Source organism: Procambarus clarkii, chromosome 44 (genome assembly GCF_040958095.1).
Source record: "Procambarus clarkii isolate CNS0578487 chromosome 44, FALCON_Pclarkii_2.0, whole genome shotgun sequence".
Lineage (NCBI taxonomy): Eukaryota > Metazoa > Arthropoda > Malacostraca > Decapoda > Cambaridae > Procambarus > Procambarus clarkii.
Genome location: NC_091193.1, coordinates 21,953,210 through 21,980,198, shown reverse-complemented (window position 1 = coordinate 21,980,198; position 26,989 = coordinate 21,953,210). Strand labels below are relative to the sequence as shown.

The following is a 26,989-nucleotide window of genomic DNA, read 5'->3' as shown; positions in this document are numbered from 1 at the left end:
GCAGGCATTCCAGGAAAGGTGCGTACTCAAGATGGAAGCGAACTTGTACTTCGTATACCATTTTGCAACCTCTGCTGTCAAGAAAGTATAAGATGCCTCTTCTAATCGGAGCCGTGTCAACAACATCTTACAATTTAGTGTCCAGCATCCTGTTGTATGTGGCTGCCTTCCTCTTGTGTACCTAGCAAGTGTAGTGTTGTTCGCCTGCATCATGGTAATGTATAGCAACACAGCAAGTACCGGGGTGTAAGTAGAGGTGTTCAAGGCTGGGCTCATCAAGACAAAGTACCATAGTTACAGTAATTATCCCCGACTCGTGCTGTGCCAATTTACACATCAGCCTCGTGTATAAATCTTGTGTCCTACAATAGAATCATCAGAGCAGCAGCAGCAGACACACAGGAGATTGTCTTGAGCAGTGAAAGCGTCTTACACAGCGGCCTCCAATTAATGATGAAGATGCCACAAGTACACACGACTATTTAAGGGCAGGAACGTATCTGGTTGGAAATCATAATAACATTTTTCATTCTTTGTTTTAGTGTAATACAAAAGAAGTTAGCGTTGATAATTGTTAAATACCATGGAGGCGAAACTAACTTCCAGAAAGTGATTCCTGTTCCCCTCGTGTCTCGCCTGACCACCTCTGGGATGACGTTGACGAGATCACTAAACAAGTAACTCTGGTACGTGGAGGAGGTGTCCAGCTCTTGGTCAGTCTTGACTACCGGTGTGGGAGGCGCCTAGTCCAGAGGCTAGGCTGGTGGTGGCCTAGTTACCGTCCAGAGGGTATAGGCCTCAGGCTGCTGGTGGTGGCCTAGTTCACGTCTCTACTCACATCTCTTGAATTTCCAACTGGTAATTTTCCACACATTACTATCCACTTACAATAGGTTTTGCTATAAGTTTTCTCAAGTAAAGATTTCCTTCACGTGTAAAGTACATCTAAAATATACAATGAAATCAGAAAGTGATAAATATATATGAGAAAATCTTGAGGGGTGCCTGAGGAGTCCAGAAACCCGGGTTCGATCCCATTGTACAACCTCATTGTCTTTATATCTAAAATGGTTTTCTCCCAAACGAACCATAACAGCTGATTCTATAGATGTGAGTGGAACATATAACTATTAGGACCATGCTGATCTACTGTGTAATTTAGTACATTCAACATTTAAAACAGCGTCCTAAACTGTTCTTGAGAGCTTCTTGAAGGACGAACAGCCACAATTCCCCTGACAATTACCCTGCCTTACTGGCATCCTTCAAGAAGACCCAAAACCTTTAATATATAACACTGGAATTCCTCAGAGGTAAATTCTAAGACCTTGTGTCTTCCTATTGGTCATAAATGATATTTACAAATTCTTGACAGCGTCAAAAAACCTTAATTTTTAGCTAACGACTCAACTTTATGTAAGGAGCTTTACCAGTGACTTGTAGCGAACAGTCTTTGACTTATTGTTAATAAGACGCTCAAGACACGTAGGAAGGACTCCCAGGATGAACAGCTGCCCTGGGAGCCTCAGAACTGTAGAACAAACTTCGCGTATAAGACTCTGGTCTGGAAGCCTCAAACTTGGGAAGAACCTCCAGGAGGAGCAGCTGGCCTGGGGTCCTCAGAGAGGCTGGAGGTGCTTCCAGGAGAAGCAATTGGGCAGAAAGCCTCAGAAACGTGGAAAATAATACCAACATTAATAACAATAAGGAGGCCACAAAGCGGTTGAGGAATGACTGCCACGGGAGGCAGGAGGCGGGGTCAAGGCCGCCCGGGGCCTTAACCAGACACTAAAACCACATTTTTACGGCTGGACACCCCACGCTTGACCTCTGACCTCGACCCCTGACCTCGACCCACCTGCTGCACCTGTCCCTGACCGCCATTATACGTCCAGCTCGACGTTGGAAGTTCTGACCTCGCTACAACATCTTCAAACGTCTAACACATAACTCGTTTGAGAAAACAAACTGAAAATTTTGAAAAGTTCGGTCATCACATTTACATTTTTGAGAGCGGCTGGTAGCCTTAGCCAGGGTTAAGGCGCTCACGTTAGAGGCCATAAATTACAAACTTGGCGCAGGTAATGTTTATTCTGTTAATTTATTATGCACCCCATACTGTGGGCGGTAATGGGAAAGGTCAGACACACAAATGGGCTCAGGAACTGAACCCAAAAATTAATTTAGCCGAGCAACAATATGGTCTTCATAAACTAGTTACATAGTTTAATGAATATATTATTATATCAACTATGGGTTCGAGACCGACAATTTTAATAATATTTTAAATTATTAAAATAAATTATTATTGATTTATTACGTATTATTACTATTGACTTATTACACAAATAGTTGATTTATTGAAAAAGGTGTTGAAAGCCTGGGTGTCCCCACTGTGGGTGACACAGCATGTGGGGGACTGTTATTGTTGTAAACATAACAGTCTTGACATAGTCCCAGGATTGATAGATTGACAAGTCAATCTTATCTTTCAAAGGCTGAGTGAATGTCTTTGAACACGTGACATTTCACATTAGGCTTATGTTAATATTATTGTGTCCAAATTCTATTTTTTTTAATTTATTTTGGAAATAATTTGCTAAATATTATATTAAATAAAAATTTTAAACCTAAAAAATAAACTCTATGAGGATTCGCCCTTTTTAAATCTATAAGATCAGTTATTAAATATTAATTATTAAACTGAATTTTATGAAAACTTTTACTCTGTTATAATTATTATTTCATATAATAGATAATATGAAGTGTTGACGCGATGCTCGTGGGGTCGACCGCGTCAACACCTGACTATTGAGCAACTGAAACTGTTCTCTTATATCTCGCCAATGAACTGAGGTGCCAAGATTAAATCCAATAAATTATATATATATATATCAAATTAATATATTGAATTCCAATTCTGTAACAATTCGAATTTAAAGACCCAACTCACAAATTAATAACTATTGATTCTCACAGGAGGGAGCGTATGTGTGTGGGGGGAGGCAGAGACGCCATTACCAGGAGACGGCTCATACACGCCGTGACGAGCACCGAGCAAATTGGGCGATTACGCCTCACCTAGTTGTTAATGGCCGTTTAGACGTGCATGTTGTGCAACATGTTGCGGCCCATGCTTACCCTGGAGTATGCCAGTAGTGTGCTTCTACCTGTTTCTCTACTGTCTGGCCGGAGTATAGTGGCAGTAGAGAGAGGAGTTGATGGACGGGTTAGAGGCGTCACTAATACAAGTAAGACACCAACCAGTTAACACATTCTTACTTACTTGTGTATACTCAAGTTAGTAGTTAGAATACATGTTTTTTCAAAGTTAATTATATTATGGAGAGGAAGGTGGTGTTGACTAGAAGCAGTACAGTTGGTGAGGGTTGATGTGTTCAGCGGTGGTGAGGCTCAAGTTCCTGGAGCCAGATTCACGAAGAAGTTACGCAAGTACTTACGAACGTGTTAGCCAGTCTTCCAAACAAGGACCCAAAAGTGATTCCATCCACCCGCCAAAACCCCAGCTAGTTATGAATGAAAAACGGTTTACACACGACTCACAACTGATGACGTTCGAACATTTTCGGAACAAGTGCTTCACTGACGAATTTTGTTCGAACCACAACGCTGTAAATGCTTCACCCACGTACTACAAATACAAATAATCGCCAACAGAACCTAACACCTAACCTGACTTATGCCTATATATATATGCACAATATGCTAATATATATTATAATATTAATTTATATTTGAGAAAATTTCCGTTTTGAATGAACAGCATGTAAAAATTTATGAATAAGTTTGTGTGGTCGACCGCTGGATGGAATGGACTTTTAGTCGAGTACGGGTTGGTTTCAAGAAGTCATCGTAGCACCTAAGACTTCTAGTATTTGCTAACCCCAATTTAGATAATGCAGGGAAATTAAATAATTTAATTAAGTCCACATTAACATATATTTTAAATTTAACTTTGTTACAAATCTTGTTTTATCCTAGTTTAATTCATAACAAACAAATCCCCCACTGTGGGGAAATATGTAGAGCAAAATAATTATATATTCAGTCCACTTGCTCAAATTTTAATAAATCAATTATCCTCAACTCCACAATTAACATGAGAGTATTTTTGAGACCAAGAGACTTTATTGTTTTTAAAGTTCTATTTTATAATTATCATAAAAATGAGAAGCCGTATGTGAACAAAAAATTTAGTTTATAGCTTAATAATAAGTGTAAAAAAATCCTCTTCTGGACGACAAAGGTGACTTAAAACAAAAAAAAATCCACAGGTGACGTGACTGTCGTGGCAGCGTTCAACAAGGTACTTGGGACAACAGGGTGATGACTGGACCTGGCCACACCTCTGGACGCACTGTGACGGACTCGAGGACTGGCAGCAGCCTAGCGGACTCCATCCGGTAAGAGCGAAAATATTGCTGCTTGTAGTTGTGTAACTGGGAGTTGTGTTGCATGTCATGTATGATACGTGTGTCATAACAAGTGTATGACATAACATCGTGTGTCATAAGCCATGTATGAACCAGTGTATAGCATGTTATATCGTATGGCTTGTTTGTCGCATGATGTATTCCTCAGTCATAGTGTATGTGTGGAGACATTCTCACATACGAGGTCGTAAGCAGAGTCAAGCTGTAACCTGAAATACAGATAAGCTTTAAGCATAATAAAGTTTATCTAAGCTTTAGTAGGAATCTAATGAATACTAATTTATTATACCTTTGGAATGTGTGAAATATAGGGATTTATATTTTAAAGCATTACCCATTAATCATCCTAAATGAAATCGAAATAATTTTTTGTTTGTGAGATCTAGACAAATCCGTATTTGTAAACACATGACCCGTCAGCTGGTGCGGACCGCTTCAGACAAATTTGGCGCACGCGGGAAATTCAAACCTCGATAACAATTTAGAAAATGTGCATCACGACTTTAATTAAATTAATTATAGATTTGTCATCCATAAAATTACTGTATAGTATTAGAAGAGGTTATTAATTATAATTAACTGCATTTATATTTTAAATTTATTGTTTACGCCCTTTAATCATTCTCACATTAACGAATTAGTGTACGATAATTTTCTTGTAATGTTAGTACGCTGATAGTTTACGTTCATAGCAGCTGAACTATGGCAATTATCTTGTTTTATGGGGGCGTGGTTGACAGTGTGTGCACCTGGTAGACGGACTTGAAGACAGACGGTATATGTGCACTTAATGCTTGAGAACTCGCTCTTGCTAAGCAACCTCAAAAGTATTAACGCTCGGAGAATGGCTAAACGCCTGTATATTTTGGCCGAGAATGATAAGAAATAAATTAATATTTGTGTGTACTCATCTAGTTGTACTCGCCTAGTTGTGCTTGCCGGGGTTGAGCTTTGGCTCTTTGGTCCCGCCTCTCAACTGTCAGTGTGTGAGAGAGAATCTTGAGAGTACGCGCCCTAACGTGGGCATGGCAGCACTGGATCCCTCACTGTGCCCGGGTGAATAGTATACCCCAAAGCTCTCTGGGTTAGTCCAGCTAAATCTTATGGTAGACAGTCATATGGCTTCATTTTTTTTTATTATGCACCCCATGCCCATCCTGTGGGGGTTAGTAGAAGGGGTCACAAAGGCACATAATGGGCTCAGGGACGGAATCTTGGCTAAATTCATTTAGCTTCCATGCTGGTGCTGCATACTCCAGGATTGGTCTTACATATGTGTATACAAGGTTCTGAAGGATTCCTTACACAGGTTTTTTAAAGCAGTTCTGATGTTAGCCAGCCTCGCATAGGCCGCTGATGTTATTCTTTTGATGTGGGCTTCAGGAGACAGGTTTGGTGTGATATTAACTCCCAGATCTTTCTCTCTGTCAGTTTCGTGAAGGACTTCATCTCCCATTCGGTACCCACTGACTGGCCTCCTAGTTTCATTACCTTACATTCACTTGGGTTGAACTTTAGTAGCCATTTGTCGGACCATTCCTTCAGTTTGTCTAGGTCATCTTGTAGTCTCATACTATCCTCCTCTGTCTTGATCCTCCTCATAATTTTTGCATCATCAGCAAACATCGAGAGGAACGAGTGAATTCCTTCTGGGAGATCATTTACGTATATCAGAAACAGTATAGGTCCAAGAACTGATCCCTGTGGGACTCCACTGGTGACATCCCGCCACTACGAGACCTCACCCCTCACGGTGACTCGCTGTGTCCTGTTGCTTAGGTACTCCCTTAACCAGTGGAGTATACTTCATTGTTTAGTTATCACAGAACAGCCCGTCCTCTTAACATTTCCCAACGTTAAGAAACAGTCGTGCTACAATGCCCTTATTCTTTCCTACCAGATGACCCAAAACAGAAAACGGGTCGGTGACAATTTCGCGAGACGCCGCCATTTTCTAGTACGACAATTTTTTGCCATAGGTAACGCACACGAGCGAAATGCGATGTTCTTTGTAGGAGGAAAGGTTGATGTGAAACGGAGGGTCGGAGTGGCAAAGTTACAGTGTGCCGGAGGTCGCGCCTGTATATGATCTGCTGGTGGGAGGTCGCGCCTGTATATGATCTGTTGGAGGGAGGTCGCGCCTGTATATGATCTGTTGGAGGGAGGTCGCGCCTGTATATGATCTGTTGGAGGGAGGTCGCACCTGTATATGATCTGTTGGAGGGAGGTCGCGCCTGTATATGATCTGCTGGTGGGAGGTCGCGCCTGTATATGATCTGTTGGAGGGAGGTCGCGCCTGTATATGATCTGCTGGTGGGAGGTCGCGCCTGTATATGATCTGCTGGTGGGAGGTCGCGCCTGTATATGATCTGCTGGAGGGAGGTCGCGCCTGTATATGATCTGTTGGAGGGAGGTCGCGCCTGTATATGATCTGCTGGAGGGAGGTCGCGCCTGTATATGATCTGTTGGAGGGAGGTCGCGCGCGGTGTTCTAATGCGGTGTGCGCGGTGTTCAAGTTGACCTCGTAGCTGTGTTGTTCCTGAAGACCAGCTCGGGCGAGCGGTGCCAGCCCTCCTGCATACCAATCATGGTGTGTCTTCATAAACACATCTCCTAGAGAGTTGCATTAAATACCGGGCGATTGGTCAGTTAGATTTATTCTTCAATCCATCACATACTGCATTTTGTTGACCAAGATAAAGTCATCAGTCAACTGGCAAGTTTTATTTATTTAAAAACATTCTTCTCGTTAATATTCCATGTAATACATAATTCATGCCGGGGCTGTGAGTTTTGTATTGGTTTGAGCATAATGAACAAGATGAACGGAGACACGTTACTGGCGGCGTGTTCAGTTATGCTGAACCCTTCCTTGGTCTGGCCGGCACTGTGCCACGCTTGTGGTGTGTATTAGTGCCCTCATGGTCTATTGGCCCCCCCCTCTACCCTCACACATCCTCTCCTTCCCCCCCCCCACACACACACACACTTTCTCCCCTCCACACCTTACACCCCCATTCATCTTCTCCCACCCCTCTACACACACACACACACACACACCCACCACACAACCTCTCCTCCCCCATACACCCACAAAGGGTTCAGTGACTACATAACAGGCACTATAGCAATTGAAGGACAAAAAATAATAGTAATATATAGCCCCACCAAAAGACAGAAGAGTCAGACAGAAATATGGTAAACAACATGGCTACCATTTGTATAATAGAGAGCAGCCTCTGTCGCTTGCAGGAACAGATCCGGACTGCTCATCATGGGAGTACTTCAGTCACAGGAAGATAGATTGGGAGACCATACCCCCACATAGAGGGCCACACACATGGCGAGCTAAGCTGCTGGAAATGGCAACAAGAAACTTTCTGAGACAACAAGTCAAGGGACCCACAAGACTGAGAGAAGACGAACCAGTCATGTTTGATCTGATATTCACCCTGAATGAGTCTGATATAAAGAAAGTTAGGTTGAAAGCTCCCCTTGGGAGTGAGTGACCAGTGTACTGATATTTGAGTACCTGGTGGAGTAAGAAGTAATACCCCCCCCCCCCAAAAAAAAGAAAAAAGAAAGCAAAGGACCGGTGTACCAAAATGGGAATTATTGGTAGATGAGAAAATTCATAAGAGAAATAACATGTGGCACAGAACCCAGAACAAAGTCCGTATAAGACATGATGGACTACCACCCGAAAGTGTCGGGAGACAGTAAACAACATTATCCCGACCCAAACGGAAAAAAATAAGAAGAAAAAGAGGAATCCGTGGTTTAAAAGGGTATGTATGGAAGTAATTCGAACTAAACAAAAGGGCGTGGAGGAAGTACCGAAATAACGAAAAACCAGTGATTAAAGAGAGGATACCAGAGAACCAGGTATGAGTACCTCAGTGTGAGAAGACAAGCAGAGAGACAGTATGAAAATGACATAGCAAATAAACCCAAGGCCGAACCAAAACTGCATCAAAATCACATCAGGCGGAAAACAACAGTGATAGAACAGGTGATGAAACTGAGAACGGGTGAGGACAGATACACAGATAATGGTAAAGGTGGTTATCCTGGAGCCTTGTTCAGTGCTGCTGGAAGGTGGTTATCCTGGAGCCTTGTTCAGTGCTGCTGGAAGGTGGTTATCCTGGAGCCTTGTCCAGTGCTGCTGGAAGGTGGTTATCCTGGAGCCTTGTCCAGTGCTGCTGGAAGGTGGTTATCCTGGAGCCTTGTCCAGTGCTGCTGGAAGGTGGTTATCCTGGAGCCTTGTCCAGTGCTGCTGGAAGGTGGTTATCCTGGAGCCTTGTCCAGTGCTGCTGGAAGGTGGTTATCCTGGAGCCTTGTCCAGTGCTGCTGGAAGGTGGTTATCCTGGAGCCTTGTCCAGTGCTGCTGGAAGGTGGTTATCCTGGAGCCTTGTCCAGTGCTGCTGGAAGGTGGTTATCCTGGAGCCTTGTCCAGTGCTGCTGGAAGGTGGTTATCCTGGAGCCTTGTCCAGTGCTGCTGGAAGGTGGTTATCCTGGAGCCTTGTCCAGTGCTGCTGGAAGGTGGTTATCCTGGAGCCTTGTCCAGTGCTGCTGGAAGGTGGGTATCCTGGAGCCTTGTCCAGTGCTGCTGGAAGGTGGTTATCCTGGAGCCTTGTCCAGTGCTGCTGGAAGGTGGTTATCCTGGAGCCTTGTCCAGTGCTGCTGGAAGGTGGGTATCTTGGAGTCTCTACGTAGGGCTGATAACAACGGGCTGAATAACAATGAGTTCCTTCTGACTTGTAACCTTTTTTTTACTTTCATAGCGACTGCTCATAAAACTCTAACACTAAGAGTCGACAGGACTTTCCCTCGTCTTAAGCACCTCCGACACCATTGAGGGGTGAAGAGGGCGCGGACTGCCCCTCTCTCTGTACGCAGTAACCGCGGATTGTATTTCCACACGTGTGCCAGACCTTTATGCTAATATGATGAAACAGAATAAGGTCATCAAGGAGAAAACCGATAGTTTTGAAATGATTTTACTGTTGTATGCAAATTTCGAACAGAAAGTCGAACTAAACGCATGTTCGACTTTATCCTAACCATTTGTTTGGGTTTTTAGCACGTGCTAAATGCAAACACCACAAATAATAATACTTTTAGCGACTGTTTGGTTAAACGTACAAAAATGTACTGTGTAACCCCCAAAAATTTAATTTTGTACTCTTGGATTACCCAAAATTGCATTCTAAAGAAGTGTGTGTGTTTGTGTGCCCATGGCAACTCAGTGCTGTAACCACTTGGCACTGACTAAGTGCTAAGTGGTTATTGCATCCTAAGAGTGCTCCGATTGCCTAAGAATGCTCAGCTGGCAGGAGTTTGGTATCCTGGTGGTCCAGGTTCGAATCCTGTGGGGGGTCACAAAGTTTTCAGTTGTGCATAGACTTGAGGACTATTCAAGCTTACACACAGTAGTAGATACAACATAATAAAATAGGTCGAGAGTTTCCACATAAAATATAAGGAAGAAGGGGGACCCATAGTCTCTGAGTGCTGCTGGAACACAACTCAATAAAGCGGATTATGTGGATTTTTGGGTCACCTCTAATGCTGTTTCCATGTTCGTTTGTCCTATCACCCCCTCCGTGTTGTGTTTGTTTTGTTCTATTAGATATTTAATGGTTACAAGTTATACATTGGTGAGCATAATGAATGCTTAAAAGTTGTTGATCTCTTGGAGCTCCTCTACTTCCGGGCAGGAACCGAGGACACAGCGGGCGTTTCCCCTCTGGATTGTCACACTGAGACGCTGAAACAGGACACTGACAGCTCTTGGGTCTCTGGTGGTGTTAATGAGCCTGGAACCCAATTCTTGGAGAAAGCTCAAGGCACTCCTTCCCCAGGGGCTGAGCGTCTGAGATGCTATGGGAAAGGTGTATTGACTTTCCAGTTGCCCCGTAGAGGTTTGATGTTGCTGTTTTCCCTGTGGTCTGGTCCAGGAGGCCTGGTCGACGACCGGGCCGCGGGGACGCTAAGCCCCGGAAGCACCTCAAGGTAACCTCAACGTAGTTGGCCACACCGACCTGCGTGATCAGCACCATAGTGTGTGTAGGCGTCAGCCAGGGTGGATACACATGTGTAGTACCACACCAGGTGTTAGCCCCTCTTCCAGGGGCATTTTGTGTTGCCATCTAGGTGAAGTACGGTGTTGTTCAGGTCATGGGCTTTTAGGATGCAAGGCTCTCGGGCTGCTGGACACTGAGCTGAGGCAAGGAGTTGTTTCTTGCGTGCCAGCTCTTGGAGCTTCTACCGTGCAGTCCGTGTAGTCCTCACTGGTCTGCTACCACCCTGTTGCAAATACATTTGTATTTAGTGTGAATTGGACACCAAGGCAGAGGATCACTGCTACATGAAGGGTCTCTGGATCTAGACCCGTGCCTGTTACACTTACACTTACACTTACACACACACACACACACACACACACACACACACACACACACACACACACACACACACACACACACACACACACACACACACACACACACACACACGCGCGCGCACACGCACGCGCGCGCGTGTGGAGACTTCCTGTCACCGACAAAACGAACTACAAACCTAAATTCAAGTTTATTCATGTATATATACACAAGTGTATACAGGTAGATTCAGGTATATCCAGGAGTATTCAAGTATATTCTGGTATATAGAGGTAGATCTAGTTTTATATGGCATCTATAACCACGAACATTAGGGCTGGATACTGCCTGCACTCCAGCTGTTGAGTAAGTCTCTACAGCTGCCCACTGCCGTAACTCATCCTCCTTGTCGAGAGCACTATATATTACCACTCTTGAAGAGTATCTTTTAGCTCTGTCAGCAGGGTGTTTAGGTATGCTTGAAGGCTAGATGAAAGGAAGACAATGGTATTATTGACTGTGACGGTCTGTAGACCAAGCTTAACCGATAATACACATCTGTTCCACTTGCTTTGTTCCCGTGATCGTTGGTCGAGCCAGTAAGAGAAGTGTAAGTAACGATTTCTGAGGATTCAATGCATATTACACTCTTAACAGCTTTGTTGGAGTGGTCGTTTACCATCCCCGTGTAGAGTTGATCTCCGCACATACGTTTATGGATCTTTGTGACGGTGAGCAACAGTATACACGTTATGGAATTACACGGCGTGCCTGGCTCGCTCTATTACAAGGCGTGCCTGGCTCGCTCTGCCATCACTCGTGGTGATTCCCAGCGTTGTGGACACGGTCGGCGTCCCTGGGACATGCTGAGTACTACCCAGGGCCCAGGGAGCACAACACTGTTATTGTGATCCAGTATGTGAGAGACAGTTGGGGGGCCTGGTGCAGGTGATGGAGCCGTTAGTGGGTACTCAACAGCACTCCGCCAGCTTAACATGAAGCTCGGGGCATGAGACTTCTTATTTTCTGCAACCGTCCTCAGACTAAGTCCATTCCATCCAGCGGTCGCCCCGAAAGATGCATTCATCAATTTTAACATGCTGTTCATTCAAAACTGGAATTTTCGCAAATATAAATTAATATTGTTATGTATATTAGCGTGCTGTGCATATCTAGGCACTGGTTAAGTTAGCATAGGTGTTTAGGTTCTGTTGACGATTATTTGTATTCAACCCGTCCTCGACTCAAGTCCATTACATCCAGCGGTCGACCCCACAGACGCATTCATAAATTTTAACATGCTGTACATTCAAAACGGGAATTTTCTCAAGTATAAATTAATATTATAATATATTGGCATATTGTGCATATATAGGCATAGGATAGGTGTTTAGGTTCTGTTGGCGATTATTTGTATTTGTAGTACGTGGGTGAAGCATTTATAGCGTTGTGATTCGAACAAAATTCGTCAGTGAAGCACTTGTTCCGGATATGTTCGAACGTCAGCGGTTGTGAGTCGTGTGTAAACCGCTTTTCATTCATAAACAGGGGGTTTGGCGGGTGCATGGAATCACTTTTGGATCTTTGTTTGGAGGACGGGCTGTTGTATTTGTAGTTCGTGGGTGAAGCATTTACAGTGTTGTGGTTCGAATAAAAGTCGTCAGTGAAGCACTTGTTTCGGCAGTGTTCGAACGGCATCAGTTGTAAATCGTCCAGCCCGTCCTCCAAATAAAGATCCAAAAGTGATTCCATGCACCCGCCAAACCCCCTGTTTATGAATGAAAAGCGGTTTACACACGACTCACAACTGCTGACGTTCGAACATATCCGGAACAAGTGTTTCACTGACGAATTTTGTTGGGAATCTTGGGAAAATTCCCGTTTTGAATGAACAGCATGTTAAAATTTATGAATGCGGCTGTGGGGTTGACCGCTGGATGTAATGGACTTGAGTCGAGGACGGGTTGAAATCGTCTGTAAACCGTTTTTCATTCATAAGCAGGGCGGGGGGGGTGGGTGAGTGTGGAATCACTTTTTTCCATTGTTTATGAGGACGGTCTGTGTGCCGTGTCCAAGGTGTGTCAGTGTTATCGTCATTTCACATACAGGTAATGACAACGGGATGAATATCGCTTTACACTTGCGTGGAATGATGATCAAGTTTGGGCGAGAACGGAACGCTCCAGGACACGTAGGGTTCTTCACCTGTGTGAGTTCAAGTTAGCAACATTGCAATAAGTTAGTTATGTGGGAATGTTGCGTGACTTGTAGTGATGAGCAGCGCTGTGGGTCTCGTGCTGGTCTTCCGGGCTCGCTCAGTCTTGTCACCGTGCTGGAAAATCAAACTTTCTTACCCAAGATTAGTGACAATATTTTGTCACCCTTCGGGTCACTCGCGCGTCTACAGCCCGTCTCTCACACTCAACACCGTCACCACAACATTCACTGTCACTCAAACTACAACACTGTTGGTATAGTCAGATAGATTCAACAAAGACAGCAGCTTGAAATGCTCGATTAAATGACCCGGAAAGGTGGACTGATTACATTGAGCGAGAAGCATTGTTCCCCCTCAGACGAGGAGGAACCTGCCGACCCGTGGTTATATATACCCGCCTCTTGCCCCACATTACCACGTAATCCTTTAGTGAAGTTAGAGAGAAGTTTTATGTTAGATAACACCACCATTACCCTCCCTCCAACACTCCACCACTACCCTCCCTCCCTCCACCAACACTCTTCCCAGCCTGTCTTCCAGAAGTTTCCCAGCGTCAAGAAACTGTCCTACTTAAGTGCCCTCATTCTAACCTAACAGAGAACCCAAAACAGAAAACGGGACAGTGCGTTAATTTCGCCAGCCGCTACCATTTGTTAGCACGAAACCTTTTTGGGTTTGGTGCTAACAAATGGTAGGTGGAATATACACCAAAATGCGACGTTCTATCCACAGTGTTGCATGCTGCTTGTTCAGTGATTTGTAATCCTGGAGAGCGCTAGAATTTGTTGCCGTTGAATGGTATGATTAGTTTTTATTAGTTCTCCCTCAAATGGTTTTCTCTGCCTAATTGCATGATATAAATGAACCATATTCCTTAAATGAAAGTACTTATAGTACCAAACTGGTGGGAAGTACCAGTATGTAGTGATGGACCACCAGAAAGTTGACTTTAATATGTTGACCAAAGCACACACTAGAAAGTGAAGAGACGACGACGTTTCGGTCCGTCGTGGACCATTATGAAGTCGATTGGACGGTCCAGGACGGACCGAAAAGTCGTCGTCTCTTCACCTTCTAGTGTGTGGTCTGGTCAACATTTTTCAGTCACGTTATTGCGACTCCTCGCCTGCATATTGACCTTAATATTATTGAATTTGGACAAAACGGAAACTTTTTTAACGTTAACGTAATATAACACAGGATGAGTGACGCTTCCCAGTAAACTCGCCCCTCGGGGCAAAATTTAAATTTGTGTAGCCTAACCTAAGCTTCCTCTAACAACTGTAGGCCTAATACACTCCACCTACGAATGTAGGCCTACGAATGTTGCTGTAGGTAGGCCTACAGCAACATTCTACTTCCAGTTGCCACGAGCTCCAACAACGCCTTAATATAGTACATACTTGTGTCTGTACTAGGCCTAGGAATATTTCAATTTGGCTTCTAGCGTTATTTTTTCTGGTTTCTGTAAAATTAACGATGTTTACGGTTGGTACCATCACTTGGGTACTTTGGAACAAATAGTTACTATAAGTACCTGCATTTTAGGAGGATGAGATGTAAACACTCTACCAACAGCTGCCTCGACTATCTTGTAATTAATTACACATTGATTTTTTTTCAAGCACCCCGCCACCGTCGTCCTCCACCGACACCCACAGTCCGTCACCTCTCTCCAGCAAGAGGGTAAGTGTGCCAACACTGCCTGGCAAGTGTAAGTGTGCCAACACTGCCTGGCAAGTGTAAGTGTGCCAACACTGCCTGGCAAGTGTAAGTGTGCCAACACTGCCTGGCAAGTGTAAGTGTGCCAACACTGCCTGGCAAGTGTAAGTGTGCCAACACTGCCTGGCAAGTGTAAGTGTGCCAACACTGCCTGGCAAGTGTAAGTGTGCCAACACTGCCTGGCAAGTGTAAGTGTGCCAACACTGCCTGGCAAGTGTAAGTGTGCCAACACTGCCTGGCAAGTGTAAGTGTGCCAACACTGCCTGGCAAGTGTAAGTGTGCCAACACTGCCTGGCAAGTGTAAGTGTGCCAACACTGCCTGGCAAGTGTAAGTGTGCCAACACTGCCTGGCAAGTGTAAGTGTGCCAACACTGCCTGGTAAGTGTAAGTGTGCCAACACTGCCTGGCAAGTGTAAGTGTGCCAACACTTACACTTGCCAGGCAGCTGGTTCCCCGAGGGTATGGTCAGTCCTCTCCCAGCCTCCACAAGGAGCGTATTATCATGATCCCCAAATTTAGCTGCGCACCCCCGTGTTTTGGGTCAGACCATCGTTGACCCATCTTGGAGGTCAGCCAAGCTGCGTTGGAGAGGGAATTGTGCGGGGGCCGGCCTGGCCTGCGCGTGTCCCGGCCTGGCCTGCGCGTGTCCCGGCCTGGCCTGCGCGTGTCCCGGCCTGGCCTGCGCGTGTCCCGGCCTGGCCTGCGCGTGTCCCGGCCTGGCCTGCGCGTGTCCCGGCCTGGCCTGCGCGTGTCCCGGCCTGGCCTGCGCGTGTCCCGGCCTGGCCTGCGCGTGTCCCGGCCTGGCCTGCGCGTGTCCCGGCCTGGCCTGCGCGTGTCCCGGCCTGGCCTGCGCGTGTCCCGGCCTTTTCCGTGAAGGCTAAAGACAGAAGCCTATACTGAGGATGCAATTTTTGTGATCTCCACAGGTGTCGCCCTCCTGCGGCTGGCCCTAAATCACGCTACATTATGTTTATTAGTGACGCCACATTGGAAGTCCTCGCCTCCCACAGTGTGTCGGCCACTGTGGGAGTCCGCCCCCCCCCCCACACACACACACGGTGTGTGAATGATTGCAAGTAATTTAGCAGTGTATCGTTAAGAGTGAGTGATAAAGCGGCCAGCACTCCTCCACCGAAGCATTTGTTGAGAGCTGCCCTGAGGCCCATCAACACCTGCTGGAGCATTTTGCAATATTTGGTAACGTAGGCAACGAACACACACACACACACACACACACACACACTTGCACACACACACACACACACACAAACACACACACACACACACACACACACACACACACACACACACACACACACACTCTTGCACAGCTTTATAGGCAGTGATGTGGTGAAGGCTGACTCCATACACAGTTTCAAGTGTAGATATGATAGAGCCCAGTAGGTTCAGGAACCTGTACACCAGTTGATTGACGGTTAACAGGCGGGACCAAAGAGCCAAAGTTCAACCCCTAGCAAGCACAACTAGGTGAGTACATACATACATTCCATCCACAACTTGAAGGAAGAGTGAGTGAAAATGTTAAGGTTGAGAGATACTCAGCGCGCCAGGTTCACACGGCATGGAGGCGGGGCATGCAGAGCTGGAGCTCACGCACCCCCGTAGTCAGTGATAGGTGAGTACACACGCTGGCTCAGTGTACACCCACCACCAGGTGTCACAGAGTACATCACACAATGTACACCCACCACCAGGTGTCTCAGAGTACATCACACAGTGTACACCCACCACCAGGTGTCCCAGAGTACACCACACAGTGTACACCCACCACAAGGTGTCCCAGAGTACATCACACAGTGTACACCCACCACAAGGTGTCCCAGAGTACACCACACAGTGTACACCCACCACAAGGTGTCCCAGAGTACACCACACAGTGTACACCCACCACAAGGTGTCCCAGAGTACACCACACAGTGTACACCCACCACCAGGTGTCCCAGAGTACACCACACAGTGTACACCCACCACCAGGTGTCCTAGATTACACCACACAGTGTACACTCACAAGTCACAGTAGGCTACACCCACCTGGGTGTACTTTCACTAAGGAGCGTCCTTGTGTACACACGCTCACAACCACACCAATCAAGACCAGGTGTGTTTATTTACGATGAAGCTTTATAGGATAATAAATATTCTCTGGTGCATGCCGTTTGCTATATCAAAATCTGTGTGTGTGTGTGTGGGTCGATTAGTACCCGCGTGGGTGATTGGTAGGTAGCAAGTGATTAGGTTCCTTTTAGCATTCTAATCAACTTACTGCCCAACAAGCCAAGTTCAATCTAATATTTAATAATTTAAGAAATCAGCCGTGTCAATATCGTTAAGTGTATCAAAATTCCCACAAACATGTATACAAAATTAACTTAAGAATAAGGGAACAGAAGGCCTATTGGTCTATTGGAGGCTGTTGCTATTTATATCCAGTCGAACATTATATATATATAGGTCTGGCCTACGCTGGAAACCAGTAATCCCACATATGTTATGTTAGCAGGTAATTTGTTCCATTAATCTACAACACTGTAGTCTGAGAGGATCAAGAGTACATGATGTATTGTGACGTCAGGGTCCTCGACTGTACTCGCCTAGTTGCGCTTGCAGGGGGTTGAGCTTCGGCTCCTTGGTCCCCACTGTGGCACCGAGCGCTGTCGGATCTTGGGTAAAATAGTCTCACGACTACCAAGATTTTTGTACAGTCGTGTGGCCTAGTGGTTAAGGTACGCCAAGGTGCATAGTGCTCCTGGATGTCTGGGTTCGAATCCTTCTGGGGTGTGGAGTTTTCCGTTTATAATAAATATATATATAAGAAACAACATATCCGTATAGACTAACCAGTCCTTATAGGCAATCGCTGGTAAAGTGGTTATGGTACTGTGTACACCAGAGGGAGAAGGGTTATCCTGGTAATGCAGGTTCGAATCCTGGTCTGGTTACTGAAACACAGAATCACGGAACCCATATTTTGGCAAAGTCAGTGGGAGGAAGGCACGCTGCTAGCCGGCACCACTAGCACCATTGGCACCACTGGCGGCACACTCGTCCAAGGAGTAACAAACTTCAGGTCACGACTGAGAATGTCGCCTCGTCCAGGTTGCCTCCAGCTGGGGAATGTGGGACATGTGTACACACTCACAACCTGTTGTGGGGGTTGTTCCCGCTGTCCTGTGGGGGTTGTTCCCGCTGTCCTGTGGGGGTTGTTCCCGCTGTCCTGTGGTGGTTGAGGAACTCTTCTGCTAGTGTCACTGGCCACGTGTGTATGGTCGCAGTCCTGTGTGTATGTACTCGCCTAGTTGTGTTTGCGGGGGTTGAGCTCTGGCTCTTTGGTCCCGCCTGTTAACTGTCAATCAACTGTTGTACAGATTCCTGAGCCTACTGGGCTCTGTCATATCTACAGTTAAAATTGTGTATGAAGTCAGCCTCCACCACGTCACTGCCTATTGCATTCCATTTGTTAACTACTCTGACACTGAAAAAAGTTCTTTCTTACCTCCCTGTGGCCCATTTGGGTATTCAGTTTCCACCTGTAGGTAGGTACTTGTTCGAGTACCACCCGCGATGGTACGCTAACCAGGTGGTGGTGTGGTTGGTGTCCTACGTGTGTGGTTGTGGCCAAGGTTCGTATGCAGTAGAATAGGGATTAAGAAAATCTAAGGAAAAACGATTTGTCATGTTTGTACCCTTAAACAATCAGTTAGAATCGCAATTAACAATTTACCCAGACGAGAGAAGAAAATCTAATGAACGGGATGCTTGAAAATGTGGGTCGGATAACCCTACTGCTTCACCCCCCCCCCCCACCCCCACCCACGTGGCCATTATCCCTAGTCATTCTTTTTTAGTTTTTAATTGTTAACATTCGAGTTCTTTGGTAAATGTGAGGTTAAAGTTGTGGATGGAGTGGCCGTGTACAACCTGTGTCTGTACTCTCCGCTTGTTGACCATCCGTGACAGTTACCGGTATTACCGCCCATTTCTTTGGTTTATTTGAACTAGTCTACCCTTGCCCTCTTATATTGAAGAGGCTGTCATTATCTACGTTATCTATCCCATAGTATGTAGTGATCATTTCTGCTCAATTCCTTGTCTCCTCTAATTTTGTGCTTCACGACAAGTGGATTCCTCGCTGGTGATGCATATTCCGGTATTGTCTTCACAAGCTATATTGGTTCTTGTGGGTCATTTTATAGTTCCGTTGGAATGTTGGCCAAGTGTGTCATTGTGTGTGTTCGCCTCTGGTGTTAATGTTGTACTTGTCTCCTTGTATATCTTTTTACCTTCTCCATTCTTGTACTTTTCCTTACGGTGTAGATGTTCTTGTTTTCCTTTCCCAGCTTCATTACCTTACACTTGACTGAGTTGAACACTAGCAGCCAAGTGTGTGCCCACTTCTTGACTGTGTTAGTCTTCCTGTATTTATTTTTAAACCTACTCAGTTTTTGCATTGCTCATTAGCTTTATATCATCTTCAACCATTAACAGGTACGTGCTCACTCCCTCGGGTAAGTTATTCACATAAATTATAATCTGTAATGATACTGAGACAGAGTCTTGGGGGAAAGGTGTCACACTCCTCCAGCTCGACGCCACCTCTCTGAATGTGACTGTTCTGTCCCTCGGGTACTCCTTACACAGTCCCTGACTGTGTTCTGTCCCTCGGGTACTCCTTACACAGTCCCTGACTGTGTTCTGTCCCTCGGGTACTCCTTACACAGTCCCTGACTGTGTTCTGTCCCTCGGGTACTCCTTACACAGTCCCTGACTGTGTTCTGTCCCTCGGGTACTCCTTACACAGTCCCTGACTGTGTTCTGTCCCTCGGGTACTCCTTACACAGTCCCTGACTGTGTTCTGTCCCTCGGGTACTCCTTACACAGTCCCTGACTGTGTTCTGTCCCTCGGGTACTCCTTACACAGTTCCTGACTGTGTTCTGTCCCTCGGGTACTCCTTACACAGTCCCCTGACTGTGTTCTGTCCCTCGGGTACTCCTTACACAGTCCCTGACTGTGTTCTGTCCCTCGGGTACTCCTTACACAGTCCCTGACTGTGTTCTGTCCCTCGGGTACTCCTTACACAGTCCCTGACTGTGTTCTGTCCCTCGGGTACTCCTTACACAGTCCCTGACTGTGTTCTGTCCCTCGGGTACTCCTTACACAGTCCCTGACTGTGTTCTGTCCCTCGGGTACTCCTTACACAGTCCCTGACTGTGTTCTGTCCCTCGGGTACTCCTTACACAGTCCCTGACTGTGTTCTGTCCCTCGGGTACTCCTTACACAGTTCCTGACTGTGTTCTGTCCCTCGGGTACTCCTTACACAGTCCCTGACTGTGTTCTGTCCCTCGGGTACTCCTTACACAGTTCCTGACTGTGTTCTGTCCCTCGGGTACTCCTTACACAGTCCCTGACTGTGTTCTGTCCCTCGGGTACTCCTTACACAGTCCCTGACTGTGTTCTGTCCCTCGGGTACTCCTTACACAGTCCCTGACTGTGTTCTGTCCCTCGGGTACTCCTTACACAGTCCCTGACTGTGTTCTGTCCCTCGGGTACTCCTTACACAGTCCCTGACTGTGTTCTGTCCCTCGGGTACTCCTTACACAGTCCCTGACTGTGTTCTGTCCCTCGGGTACTCCTTACACAGTCCCTGACTGTGTTCTGTCCCTCGGGTACTCCTTACACAGTCCCTGACTGTGTTCTGTCCCTCGGGTACTCCTTACACAGTCCCTGACTGTGTTCTGTCCCTCGGGTACTCCTTACACAGTTCTGTGTATTTCCAGGTCCTCCCAGGCTTTATATCCATCTTATACACCAACCTTTCATAAGGAACATTATCATATTATTCTTGAACTCTCACACCGAGAGCGGTTGAGGGCCTCAGGGCTAACAACACTACAAACCAGACATGACAGGGCTGATCTCATCGAAACTTTTAAATTACTGAACAATTTGAAGGATATTGATCCTGACCACTTCTTCAAGCCGCCAGACGTAACACAAAAGAGGAGCAATGGTTTCAAGCTCAACAAGCCACAGTGCAGTACGGTAAAAATAGGAGATGCTTTTTCACCCATAGTTATAAACCCATGGAACCGCTTACCCGCCAAAGCCATAAATGACTTTGACGGGTAATTTTGAAGAAAAAAAAGGGGCTGAATTTCAAAATCCAGCTCGACCAAAAGGGGAGACTTTTGGCAAGCCGCCGGCTTCTTGTCCCACGTTGAGGCCACTAGAAAGATTGTGGCCCTCGGGTATATTCAGGTAAAGGTTTTTTTGACAATGTAAGAAAATGCAGTCTTCACCCATCCTTATTTTTGATGTGTTACTTTAGTTACCTTGGCATAGAACTCTTACTTTAGTTACCTTGGCATAGAACTCTTACTTTAGTTACCTTGGCATAGAACTCTTACTTTAGTTACCTTGGCATAGAACTCTTACTTTAGTTACCTTGGCATAGAACTCTTACTTTAGTTACCTTGGCATAGAACTCTTACTTTAGTTACCTTGGCATAGAACTCTTATCAAACTTGTAAGGCGCGACTTTCTCCCAACTTCCTGCTCTCTGTTTCTTACAAAGTTTCTTACAAAGTTTATCCTGTCCAGGTGCTAGAGTATTCTCAGCCCGATTACTGTCTCCGCCACTTTACACGGGAGACTCGTTAGTGACAGCGCTGAGTGATTCACTGCCTTCTGAGTCTCCATTTTGGACTAATGGGACTGCGTTTGCCCTTTCCAGAATGGTGGGAGATTTTCGGTCTTGATTTATTGAAAATTTTAATTAACGAGTGACTCAGAACCTCCGTAGTTTCCTATAGTAGCCATGGACATGTTAAGTCTTGTGGTGGTTGGTGGTGGTGATGGGTACTGTGGGGGGGGGGGAGGTGGTGATTGTTACGGGGATGGGGCCGCGATGTGACGGAAGCGATTGTAATAGAGGAGGGAGTGGTGAATGGGTTGTCATGGTGATGAAGGGGTATGGAATAGGGACGATTTATATATATATATATATATATATATATATATATATATATACATATATATATATACACATATATATACATATATATATGTATATATATATATAACACACACACACACACACACACACACACACACACACACACAGGAGGTTACAGGAACAGACGACTGCTAACTACAGTTAGAATGTTTTCCCCATTCCAAAGCTCATGGTAAGCCTTACCCACAAGTTTTCCTGGAATGATGTGGCGTGTAGCCCATCGTACTTATATGACATTATGAACAATTAAAAAGTAGAAGTCGTTACTATTGAATTTGGACAAGCCGGAAAAGGTTTTGTATTTGTTGCAAAGACAACCTAACCTTTCTAGGCCTAATACACGTTATCTGATATATTACATATATGTGCTATACTAGGCCTAGAAATATTTAATTTTGCTTTTTAGCTTTATTTTTTCGGACTCTATATAAAGTGAATAGTACCAAGTTATATATAATTGTCATTTACGTCAATATATGTACTATGGTGAACATCGTTACAAAATGTAGTTTGTTTTTTTTCTACCACAGACGTGGCCAGACATTTACAATGCTAACCAGCATATATACATTTTCTTGTGTCCTCCATGGACAGGGTGAGAGAAAAAAGTGGTATTTAAATAGTAAGCTGGGATGGGTGGTGACTGCGACGGTCAGGGCTTCATCACTAAGTATTCATACGCATAACCGGAATTTGGTTAAGACAACAAATTAAATATGCTCATTGTTTCTTCACTGCATTCTAATGTAAATTATTATTTATTTGTTGCAAGAAAATTATCTATTCAAGTCGTCCGTATGCAGCCCGTCCTCACACTAGGCTGGTTAAAGCAGCGGCCGTCCTCCCCAGATGCATTCATCAATTTTTAACATACTGCGTATTAAAAATTGGTTTGTTCTCATATATAAATTAATATTGTACATAAAAATTGTATGTATAGGTTGGCGTAGGTTAGGTTAGGTTAGGTTAGGTTAGGTGTTTAGGTTCTGTTGGTAATTATTTCTATTTGAAGTACGTGGGTGAAGCATTTATAGAATTGTGGTTCGAACAGAGGACGTGAGCGAAACACTTGTTCCGGAAGTGTTCGGACGTCATCAGTTGTGAGTCGTGTGTAAACCGCTTTTCATTCGATAACTTTGTGTTTTACGGGTGCATGGAATGCCTCTGGACTTTGTTTATGATGACGGACTACACCCCCACACACACACGACGAATGTGGCGACGTTTCGGCCTGTCCTGACCGTTATCACAACTACGAGGTTTCGTCTTGGAGTGCACGTTACGGTCCGCCATGTCCCACCTTCCCAACCACTGTAGTTGACTTAAGTTACTGTGCACGTGTCCAGTTACTGTGCACGTGTCCAGTTACTGTGCACGTGTCCAGTTACTGTGCACGTGTCCAGTTACTGTGCACGTGTCCAATTACTATGCACGTGTCCCTACACCTTTCATTACACTCACAATTGTACCGATTTCTACCACATGTTTCGAGTAAAAATTTCTGAAGACTGCAAGCTTGTGGATGTGATTGTGTGCGCGTGTGGTTTGTGTGCGTGTGTGTGTGTGTGTACGCGTGCGCAAGAAAATTTGTAAAAAAGATATAAAAATGATTAAGACAGCATAAATAAATTAAGTATGTGACAAGACTGTTGAGTAGTAAGGGGAGAAGTTGAAGTCTTGGCTCCAGTGTCCTAAAGGTTATACTTTCTCCAGTGTTTGTCTTGATGTTTTACCGCTAGTCACTCGGGTGTCCGGCGCCAGTGTGCCTCTAACTTCTGATTTACTGGCTACTGCGGCCCCCACCTGCTGGCTTTATGCTCGTAAAACACACACAAACCTTATACCAGGACGTGATCGCTGGCCGGGTGAGCGCTCGCCCGTCATCGTCCGAGCTTCGTTTTTACACTGAAAAAATGTCAGCCTAATGCTGACACTGTAAGAATAACGTGGCTGATAATAATATACATAACCTACATGACCTATCCTCTATCTGCCCACAGTATTTGCTCACAGAATTCCACAGTACTATGGAACTGCTTGGGTCCCTGGCACAGTGCTCCTCTCTACACACGACTCCCAACTGATGACATCCGAACACTTCAGGAACAAGTGCTTCGCTGACGACGTTTGTTCGAACCACAACGCTGTAAATACTTCACCCGCGTACTACAAATACAAATAATCGCCAACAGAACCTTAACACCTAAAATAATCAATGCTTAAATATGCTCATTATGCTAATAACTAAATATTAATTTATATGAGAAAATTCCTATTTCGAATGAACAGCATGTAATAATTGATGAATGCGTTTTTTGGGGTCTACCACTGGATGGAATGGAGTTGATCTGAGGACGGGTTGCCAACATACTACAACCACATAATCACCAACAGAACCTAAATGCTTAACCTAACCCACGCCTAACTATACATTGAATTTTATTGTATAATAATATAAATTTATAGGAGAAACTTCTTTTTTATCACACAGTATGATAAAACTGTCGACTGAGTCTCTGGAGACGGGCACCGAGCCTGGCCTGCGGACGGGTCGGGGTGAGACACCCGGGAAGGGCCGAGTCACGAAATATTCCGTAATACTCCCAGTGTTGTGTTTGGAGAAGTGACAGAAAATGTGGACAGAGGGAGGGAGGTAGAGAAGGTGTGGGTGGGTGAGGAGCGCTGACGTAGACGACTGAGGAATGCTGATCACACACACACTCAACGTTCTGTAAGTGTTGACTTCGTCACTTTCTTGGTTACAGCTGCACCTTTTACTTACAGTTTTACAGTCTAGTTCTGGGTTTTCTAAGTGTTGGCCCGGAGGCTTCCTTGTGTGTTCTGGTATGGTGTAAGAATGTTCATATTGTGAAAGCAAAATGATCTAGGCTTCCATTGGTGTGTATAGGTCTTCTAGAACCGATATCAGCCCCCCCCCCCCCCACAATAATTACAAGTTAATGAGGACACTGATTTTAGGGCTTCAACAAGTTAGCGAGAACACTAAACTTAGTTACAAAAATACAACTTGGACAACTTACATTTCCTGTCTTGAATTATTAAGTGTAAACCTTAATTCATCGTAATTTATATTAAGTAGAAGTCCTCAGGGAATATCCATCTACAGTATATCTGTAAAATAAAATGTCTTTAAAGTAGGAAGCCAGATGCTGTATGGGCTTCCCTCACCCACCTCTCCTAGATAACACGTGGGAATACGAGTGTCACTGATTATTTGGGGTCGACCCCAATGCCATATTTCAAGAAATATCTGTAGTGACCCCCCCCCCCCCCCCTGTGATTTTCATTAATCCTGAAATTGGCGAATTGTTTTCCGTTGTTTCACCAATTCTCCAGTGCTTTGTAATATTACATTTCTGAGAAGGAGGTGGAGAAAAGTGGAGAGGCCTGGACAGCGGGGACAGGGGAAGAGCAGTTAGATATTGGCATTACCTGAGGTGCTCTCAACACTTGCCGTCACCTCCCTGAGAGCCGAGGCTGATGCCAGTTTTTTGAGGGATGGAACCAGGGAGAATGATGGGGGAGGAGGAGGAGGAGCTGGCTACAGGGATTTCACCACCGCCGAGCGAGTGTCTGGACAAAACTGCATCATCCCCCCCGTGTTTGTGAAGTCTAGTCACGTGCGCTGCGAAGTCTCTATCTCATTCGAGCGCCATCAAAGCCGCCTCCTTCCCCTCGCCTTCCCCCACCACGTCCACCTCCGGGGGAGCCGCAGTCAGCTTCTCCTTATCACGCCCGACAATCTCTTTGAGTGCCTCTGGGACACTTGGCCAACCTCTTGCAGTCACTCATCACTGTCGGCCAATTTCGATAAGAATAACATATAGCTTGTTGTGGCGTCTCCGTAGGTGTGAATGCCTAGCAGTGTTGTGGTCACACAGGTACATTACAACTCTGCAACTTATACACCAGGGCCCTCGACGCTTCCTGGAGGGAAGCCTTCCACATCTTAAATTTTGTTTAAATTGTTCTGATAGAGGTTGAATAACTCGTAGCGTCCCCTCGTCCTCCCCACCATCCCCCACTCCCCCGTCCCCTCGTCCTCCCCACCATCCCCCACTCCCCCGTCCCCTCGTCCTCCCCACCATCCCCCACTCCCTCGTCCCCTCGTCCTCCCCACCATCCCCCACTCCCTCGTCCTCCCCACCATCCCCCACTCCCCCGTCCCCTCGTCCTCCCCACCATCCCCCACTCCCTCGTCCCCTCGTCCTCCCCACCATCCCCCACTCCCCCGTCCCCTCGTCCTCCCCACCATCCCCCACTCCCCCGTCCCCTCGTCCTCCCCACCATCCCCCACTCCCTCGTCCTCCCCACCATCCCCCACTCCCTCGTCCCCTCGTCCTCCCCACCATCCCCCACTCCCTCGTCCGATGTGTTCCCAAATGATCTGATGTTCCCATCAGAAAAATAGGAACATCAAATGATCTGATGTTCCCATCACTGAAAAATAAGAACATGTAAAAAACGAAATAAAAACAATGAAAAAATAAACAAATAAACTATACTCACGAAATAAACGGCATGGTAAACAACACAGCTCAATTCCAACGCAATGTCACACAAGATAATTAAATCAAAATGAAAATAATTCGAAATCTATGAAAATTCAATTTATCTATCCTATCGAAAACGTTTAAGCAGAATCATAACATATTTAGTATAGCGTGTGTTGATTTTACGTGCAACAGATAGCGCTTTTTTTTATGTTTTTACCTGTCACAGGTGTGGCATCTATATAGTAGGTATATAAAAACACGCTCGTATGCAAATGGAATGTTGTTTAAAAATGTTAAAGCAATCGTTGAAGAATTTTCAGAGATTAGCAATTTTGAAGAAACGAACATTTACAATTTTTTTTATACATATAATTATAAAATGTGTGCTTGAGATTGGGGGCTGCAGGCACTTGGGGCTACCTTTGCCCACTTTTCCCACTTTTCCCAGTAATTGCAGTTAGGCATGAGCCCAACATGGGTCGGGATTGGCATCAAACAAAAAAAAAGTGCCACGTCATATTGTGCCGCCACAAAATATTTTGCAATACCATTATAATCCAATTTAATTTGTATAAAATTTTCGTTATAGTTTTTTTGTCATATCGTATAACTTTATTCTATAATCATGCCATAAAATTTAAATAAATTCTAGCCATGAAAC

At 45.3% G+C, this 26,989-nt stretch overlaps 1 protein-coding gene across 5 annotated transcripts in view; it reads left to right on the top strand.

Annotated features, from left to right (window-relative positions):
* Positions 1–2,349: 2,349 nt before the first annotated feature.
* LOC123745356 (ionotropic receptor 21a) overlaps positions 2,350–26,989 on the top strand; it is a 57,632-nt gene continuing 32,992 nt past the window's right edge. For 2 of the 5 annotated variants that reach the window (XM_069300804.1, XM_069300802.1), the window contains exons 1-3: positions 2,350–3,251; positions 4,296–4,424; positions 14,681–14,741. In XM_069300804.1, the coding sequence (XP_069156905.1) occupies positions 4,348–4,424; positions 14,681–14,741 (138 nt within the window). In that variant the 5' untranslated portion in view covers positions 2,350–3,251; positions 4,296–4,347. Of the gene's footprint in view, positions 3,252–3,885; positions 4,425–14,680; positions 14,742–26,989 lie in introns of those variants that run through there. The other 3 variants (XM_069300806.1, XM_069300805.1, XM_069300803.1) reach the window with 2 other exon arrangements.